Source organism: Lampetra planeri, chromosome 34 (assembly GCF_965212315.1).
Source record: "Lampetra planeri chromosome 34, kcLamPlan1.2.h2, whole genome shotgun sequence".
NCBI lineage: Eukaryota > Metazoa > Chordata > Hyperoartia > Petromyzontiformes > Petromyzontidae > Lampetra > Lampetra planeri.
In genome coordinates, this window is record NC_136140.1 from 7,472,796 (window position 1) to 7,481,216 (window position 8,421).

The 8,421-nt window shown below is 41.0% G+C and overlaps 1 protein-coding gene across 1 annotated transcript; it reads left to right on the top strand.

Moving 5' to 3' along the window:
• The first annotated feature begins 2,795 nt into the window (after positions 1–2,795).
• Positions 2,796–7,478, top strand: LOC144730084 (uncharacterized). The gene is made up of 4 exons (XM_078610629.1): positions 2,796–2,955; positions 4,652–4,818; positions 5,663–5,791; positions 6,394–7,478. Coding segments are annotated over exons 1-4 (450 nt in total). The 5' UTR covers positions 2,796–2,953; the 3' UTR covers positions 6,546–7,478.
• Positions 7,479–8,421: the final 943 nt, after the last annotated feature.

The following is an 8,421-nucleotide window of genomic DNA, read 5'->3' on the forward strand; positions in this document are numbered from 1 at the left end:
GTGGTATTTTTTAAATGTGTTGTATAACTGAAGCCCTTGTGATGTGTACTATGTTTGAGCGTAGAGCTTCTCAATTCAGTATGCACAGTGTGTTTTGGCAAGAGACAGCATTTATTTTACAAAATATACTGAAGAGGCAATGTGAGCCCCTGTAATACCCCCCCAGGCGAAATTGAATTGTAGCCATGGGTAGCATAAGCAATATTTAAAAATGCACCACATTCCTCATCAAGACTCCCTTATGAAGGAAATATGCTAGAGTAGAGCTGGACTATCACATTATTTAAGGCATACATTGCTCTACTGATTATTGGTTAAATTACTTAACTAACTGGATAAATACGAAAACATTTCAGGTGGTGTGTCACGATGGGGGCGTGGCTTCCAGGGGGTTTCCTGCTTTCACAAGGAGCATGTGGAGGGTGACCAGCATTTTTAAAAGTGCCCAAGCAATCGATGACAAAATAGTAGTCAACTATTTTTTTTATGTGATTAAACTGTCCCAGCTCTATGCCATTGTAAGCTATAATTCCACCAATGGCATGTTAGCCTGCGAGGTACTTTTCTGGTAGAATGTTGTGTTAATAACAAAGGTAAAGTAACGAGCACTTTTTTTTTCCTTTGTGCTTGTGCACCGCTGCAAAAGCAGTCAGTGTATTTAATTTTATCATTTTCCAAATACCAAAAAGAGGAATTTTGGCTATCATCCCCGAGCAGAACTCTCCTTTAAATGCGTCTTGAGATTCCATGATAGTGGGATAAACAAATGCATTATGATTAACGGCAAATGTGAGTGATCTGATTCCTTTGCCCACCACCAATTAAATGTCAATTTGATGGTTCACATTGCCTGTGATAGTCTGTATTACTGTAGGAACTTTAACAATATCAAATTTGACTAGTTCTATATATTCCACATTTTAATATAAATTGTTAAGATGATTTTATTAGCAAGATGTATAGTTTCTTTAAATGCATATTTATGCCAGTGATAGCTATTGGAAAGTATTGTACCTGACTTTGAATGTACTGTATATGCCAAATTTGTGACGTTCAAATCTCCGTGTTACTCGGCCACCATCGATTACCAAGTTCAATTAGCTGACACGTGCAGTAGTGGAAAATTACAGGGTGCATCATGCACTGTCAGTCGCGGCACTTTAATGAATGTTAACGCGGATTCAAATAATATTAAATTCTGGCCTGGAATTAACCGGGCAGGGAAGTGTTGTATCGATGATGAGTTACGTGTGACCTACGAACAAAATAGAACATTTTCACCATGCTATGGGGTTTCTAGAAATATGCAAACTCTCTTTCCATTGCTACTTTGCAAACTCTCTTTCCATTGTTTTTTTAATGAGTTGAGATCTGCTGCATCAGCGGTAGAGCGAGTGGCTCACATTCGAAAGGTTCCGGATTCAAATCCTGGTTGGAGCTTGACTCAGCCCCATCGTTCCCCTCGCTGGGGTCAATAAAATAAGAAAACAAAAATTTGGAAGGGGGCGTCAACAGTGTTTGTGCTATGGATATACTTGCCCTGGTCATATGAATGTGGAATTTCCACCACTGCTTCAGGGCTGTAAATGGAAGATGAGCACCAATCCAATGCTCATTTGAGCAGGAAATCACGGAGACCGTTTTGAGAGGTAATATGTTTGTAAACTGAAAGGTTAATCTCGGGAACAACCTCATTTTACTTTTTTGTAATCAGTGCCGGATTAAGCTAGTGCGGGGCCTGTAGCATATGTTATAAAGGGGCCCTAAAAAAAGACGTAAATATTAAAACACAAATGTTTTACTTGTATAGTAAAGTAATTGTATTTTTTCATTTACTATACAGCCAGATAATACGACAAATCACTAACCTTAAACACCCAGTCATTCATAAAAGTTGAAGGCAGTATAGTACTATAGTAATAGAGCAAGTGCAGAATCACTAAACTGGAATTGATAGCTTGAACGCATTTAGCACAGGGCCCTTGAACGTACGGAGCCCGTAGCTACTACATATGTAGCTACTACATGTGTAGCTACGTTTGCTACTAGGATAATCCGGCACTGAATCCAACGTGTGTTTCTTTGTGTGTTTTAGTCTGATTCCGTGTTGGGGGGGGGGTGGTCTTCGCCCGTGAAATTTCGCGTGAACAATTATGGGATCGTGGTACACTAACACAAACTGTGTTCTACTTACACGGTCCCCTGAACGAGGGCCAGAACACGCCATGGGTGGGACTGGCGGGGAGGGCATTTGACCATACTTCACCATCGCCGGTCCACTCCAGTGCAAGTTGATGATGGGGGCGTGCATTTGGCAAACTGGAATTCTTCCCACGACACTTATGTAGTTTAACACGTAGGCTTTCGCGACCAATATCATCCATAATACAGGGTTTTTTTTTTTGGGGGGGGGGGTTAAATCTCGTAAATATATAAATGTGTCGTTAAACCCATCACCAACACCACCCGACACAGCCAATTAGTAAGTATTGTAAATCTTGTGGATTTACTCTCCAACACACCGGCGTGCTGTACGAGTAACGAATTGGCACGTTCTGTTGACGTAACACACCTTACCAATTCACTGTGTCGGGTGGTGGCGGGTTTAACGACACATTTCTATATTCACGCGATCTAACCCAAACAAAACCTGTATTATGCACACTCATGCAATTGCAATGATACATTTCGTCCGAGAGATGGTAGCCTCGCCCTTGTGTTATTTAAGTAGTAACCCACTAAAAAAAAACTCACGGAACGCCTCTCTTCCGAACGTCATCCACCCTCCACCCCCTCTGTGCGTAACGAAATCACGCCGATGCGCACTCAATTGAACCGTCCGGCGTCAAAACCTGGAGTGAACCATTTAAAGAACTGAGAAAGTTTGCCTCGGAATTTTAGTAAGACACATCTCCATAACAAGTCTCCGTCCGTGCGCTTGAAGGTCATAGCCATGTGAGTATTTTAAGGCTTCTTCTTGTGTTACTGTTATTAGCCACTTGTGTTACTGTTAGAGACAGCCCGCGTGTGTTTGGACTGGCTTCATGCTTTATGTCGAGGCAATAGGCGTTTCGTTTAACCCATTTTGCTTTTAGCATTTGTGTCCGCTGCTTTCGTGTGTGTTGTGTGTGTGTGTATATACAAAATAAAACGGAGACATTTTTAGGAAACAACGTTTAATTCCCAAGCCTCGTCCGCATGTCCCCTTACAAACCAATGTGAATAAACTCATTTGAACGCTCTCCTCTGTAAGATATGGAGCTTTCACGATATTTGATCAGCTGTTGAGAAGTTAAAGGGTCATTAGAAATCAGTGACATATCAATGAATGTATCACCCCTGCGTATAGCACGCGCACTATAGCTAGGACACTTAGAAGAAAGTAATAAATGTGAACGTTAATACATGGTGTTGCCAATGTGATTGTTTGCAAATGCTATTCGGATTACTGCAGAATACACATTATCTGGTCATTCTTCTTTACATTCATCATCTGTAAACTGACGAACTTGTCGTATCTGGCTGGCTTTTGCTTGGTCTGATACATTACAAACAATATTGAGTCACAGTCTTCGTTGAAATGTGTCTTTATTGGGTGGAGTGGTGGCACAGTGGTTAGCGCACTGCACTATGAACTAAGCCACATGAGCTCGATACCGAGCACACAGCTAGCTTGAGTGATATCCGAACCAGTCCTGGGATCGATTTCCCTCTCCCTTCATCAACACACGCTGACAAGTGTGGTGAAGTATGATTTTTTTAAAAAGACAATCTAAGACGTCATTCAAGTTCCACATGTTAGTATGGACTAGGCTAAGACTATGACTAAAATGCAGAGGTTTCAATTTCAAAGCTGTAAATGATGAGGAAACCCATCACTAAAGAAGAGGCAGACTTTGCAACAGTAAGCATCGGTGACTGCCGTACTGATGAGCACTCACAAGAACAAAAACGCTTGACAGTTGTCTCCGTGTCCCACGGCTGCCTGTTGATTGCGAACATTTGCTCCAACTATTGATGGTAACCACATGATGGGACCTCCTTTGCCAGTACCAAAATATGATCATAGGTTTTCCCCTTTTTTTCTGGCAACAAAACAGGTGTTCAGATGTTAATACACCAAACTGAAACCTTTTACATGGAATCATGTCTGCATTAACCACAATACTTGTGGTCAGAATGCAAACAAAAACATACTCTGATAATATATGCATTGTCTTTGAAACTGATTGGTCTACGCCTTTTGGCGTCCTCTGGTCTAACACCGTTTGAGACGAGGCTCAAAAGAAAGCTGTCTTTGGTGTGGACCAATCAGTTTCAAGGACAATGTATATATTATCAGAGTATTTTTTTGTTTGCATTTTGACCACAAGTAATGTGGTTAATGCAGACACGATTCCTCGTAAAAAGGTTTCAGTTTGGTGTTATAACATTTTAACACCTGTTTTGTTGCCATAAAAAAGGGGAAAAACCTATAATCATATTAGACATGATGACCAACAGTGCAGTTCATCAGGAACCAGTGGGGTTTTTTTTTTATTGCATAACGGTTGAGAGGCGGAAAGCTTTTTTTTTTGCACACAACGGTGCGAGCTTTGCGCGTCTCGGCGAACACAAACGGTGAATGACATTGACACCGCTCGACCATCAGGCGCGGTTGGGTTCGCTTCGAGTTGCTGCTGGCAGTCGCCTCCCTGTCGCTCCTTCTCGTGTGCGCCTCCCCTCGACCACCGGCCGCGGACGATGACAACGATGATGGCGACGACCTGCCCGAGGTATCCACACAACCGCAAGTCGTGAACAACTTTCACATGGAAGGTACCGACATCCCCCCTTCCCCGCCCGCTCCACTTTGAGAGTAGCCTAAAGAAAGCGAATTCCACAACAGCTCAGTGTTGAGTGTCCTTAAGAAAATTTGGGGACAGGGTGAACCCGGGTGGCTCAGGAGGTCAGAGCTCTTGAGGCCGGCAACAGGTGAGAACCCCGAGATTGAATCCGGGATGAAGCGACCCGTGATTTCAACGGGGTGCTAAAGGGAACGTTGGGCGGTCACTAATACCACACACCGTCGGTATAATCTTGATTTGAAGCTTTCGTGACTAGCTACGTGACTTTACCGAATGAACCAAAGAGTACCATCGGTAGAATTTAAATGAGGTTTTTTTCTCACTTCATTTGGCTTATTTCAGTTCTTAGATGTGAAAGCATTGACACGTGACGGACACGTGTTGCTGGGAATATAAAAGTTGTGCTCTTTTTGAAGCGACTTTTTAAGTTGTTCGATGATATTATTATGATGCACGCCGATCTGTAGGGTTCTATATTTACATTTGAAATATTCCATTAATGATGCAGAAATCACAAATTGAAATATAATTTGGAAGATATCATTTATATATTTATATGTATAATTTATACACTTAAAGATGTATGTTTTGAGCTTGTGAGCTTCACAAAGTAGCCATGTAACTACAGCATTTGGCACTGGATCATTTCATCATTTAGATGCAGCGTTGTTTACGTGGACTCTTTAAATGGTATTAACATGTTCCCACCGAAAAAAAATCCACATCGGGGAAATTCTCTTTCTTAAGAACTGTAAATGTTTTCGCTGTTGTTGCTGAGCATGTGCAATGCAACGTTTGATCCCTCCTCCACACAGCCCTTCCAACAGAGTTCAACACTTTTGACATTGACGGTGACGGGAAAATAACATTGCTTGAGCTCTCAAATGTGACGGAGACGAGCGAAGACGCTGCCATCAAGCCGTTTGAGAGTGCGGACGTCGATGGTAAGGAGGACAGCTGTTGTGCCAGCAGTTGAAACTGCAACGTTGCTCCAGCTAGAGGCTTATATAACAAAAAAATGTTTGAGCCCAATGGCAACGATCTAACATCTGTTCACTGGAGAGAAAAAAAAAATGACTTGAGAAAACCCCTGAGTGGTGTCAAGATTGGTTAACAATACGTTAGTTAATTTACCGATTATGTAAGTGTTTAACTTTGTATTGAGGGATGCAGTGGCTCAGCGGTTAGCGCACTACACTGTGAACACGATGAACTGAATTGGATTTTCCGGCCACACCTAACGTCAGCGGTGAGTGGTATCTACCCTCGTCCTGGGCCTCCCACTTCACATGGACTGTAATGGTGAAGTATGGTCAAACAATCCTCCCCCCCCCCCATAACCTGACACATTATAGGGATACTTTCGCCCAGCAATGGATTCACCAGTGCTATGAATCATCATTATTATTTATAAATAAAACCTATATAACATTATTTTCTTCATAAAACTTCAAAGGCCGTAGCATTGTATTTTAATAATTTACTGCGCATTCTCCAGTGTTCTTCAAATGAAAACTGCATATGCTGTGTTTTTTTTCTTTTTTAGGGAATGATGCTCTTTCCAAAACAGAATTTTTGGAAGCGCCTTGGGTTTTTCACGTACCGGAGGACATTGCCAACCCTGTTAAAGAAGATGAACAGGGACACTTAGTCATTGAAAAAGTTGCCGATGGGGAAAAAGTTTCTGTGGAAGAATAACGCATGTTTTTGACTCCAGTGTTCTTGCTGAGTGCAACACTGGTGGGGTAGTTTTTTTTTTACTTACTGCCAGTTACAAAAAAAACGCACACCTATGTTATCTAAACACATTTATGCATTATGTATAGCCGTGTGTATCACTGACCATATGCCTTGACAGGCAAATCTGCTATTGGGAAAAAAAATCACTTTAAATAAAGCAAACCAATGGTGTTTTACCTAAAGGATTCCAAACATAATTCGTGCTACAAAGGGCTTCCTTAATTGGCTTAATTTCCCCATTTTCGTACAGCCTGCAGTTGTATGTTAACGATTATAATATATAAACGTTTATGGTTAGGTAACATAGTTACACATGATTAAAACACATTGTTCTACCTGATTAGGGCTGAACTTCAAACTATCTTCAAAACAATACTTGATTGGAGCGTCCTTTATCGATTATATGATCGTTATTGGAAGGGAATTCTTTATGTGTTAGGTAAAGCTGTACGATTTTTGTGTAGCTATCGGCCTAACAATGTTGGCTAACATATCGTGTTAAAAGAACAGTAACCATTAATGCCACGGATTGGCCTTAACAACATTTTATTAAAGCCCTTTACATAAACAAAGAAAGGAAGTGAAGTGTCATTTAGCATCAACTTTGTTACACATTTCCAGAGAGTGCTTGAATGACGTCACGTGGAATATGACTCCCAACGTCTGGCATTTAGATCTTAGAGAAACTGAAATACAAGATGAGTAGTGAAGGAAAATGATTTAAAAGAGCACTTTTAACCTATTACAATTGAAAATATATCCTGTAAGAGTATATTATTTACCGTATAATACCTCTGATGTTTTCAATATCACTTTTTATTCAATGAATCTGTCATCCGTAACTTTATTTGCCCAAAAAAAATACATTTCACATCACTGACTCGATACAAAGGACGAAGCCACGTGTCTGCTGCTTATTAGGCTATTGGGGAGTTTTTTGTTACACATCTGGTTTGCACAGCTCATGGAATATCCCAGAAATATTCACCGCTGCGATCACTGACTTTAGTCCAACATCTTTCACGCACCACCTCACCCCACGACTCTCTTGCCATATAAGGATGCAGGGGTAAAAGCGACACTTCATTTCACAACCGTTTTTGCTTGAAATTGCCCATATGTCTGCTCGTCACCATCACCAACTTTTTCCCCCCTCTCCCAGATTTACTTGTGCAAGGCAATGCACAATTCAGTGGCACTAATACAAATCAGGTGTTTTTGCTGGTATGCAGAATTTACCATCGGAGGGTAATTGTTCCAAACATCTGCAACTCATTTTGTTGCAAAGGGAACACTAAAAATGCGGGCTTGTGTCACATTTGGACATAACGCGGTGAGACACGGCCATTACTTCACAGGAATGCAGGAAGGAAATGTCAGCATTCAATACGTCATGTGCCTCTAAAAGCAGACTTTAAAATTTGTTTACAAAAAAACATCAGGAAAAATCCTTACCAGGATCTCTGCATGAAGTATTGGGTTGCCACTTAAACAGCATTTAATGTGGGGTCTGTTTATTGTTTATGATTTGTGTATATGGCTTATGTTTATGGTTTACCCCCCAAACAAAACCTTGTCCCCCATTACAAATAAATAAGTGACAAATGCGAATTGTTATGGCTTTTAGAGAGAGAAAAAACATAGCTCAACGCATTCTATTAATGAACCACAGTCCATTGTAGTAATTATGCACCAGCTACAATGCGACAGTGCAGCGTCACGTATCCAACAGTCTCATATCCGTCCTGGCAAAATAAACAGCCGACAAACCGCAGCAGCATTTATACACGGTGCAATTGTAATCTTCTATAAATGTTCACAAATATGATCTTTT

Bases quoted from the DNA above. Each gene is read 5' to 3' on its own strand.
- LOC144730084 (XM_078610629.1), top strand. The intron at 4,819-5,662 runs GTACCGACATCC...TCCTCCACACAG, and splicing joins GAACAACTTTCACATGGAAG to CCCTTCCAACAGAGTTCAAC. The intron at 5,792-6,393 runs GTAAGGAGGACA...TTTCTTTTTTAG, and splicing joins TGAGAGTGCGGACGTCGATG to GGAATGATGCTCTTTCCAAA.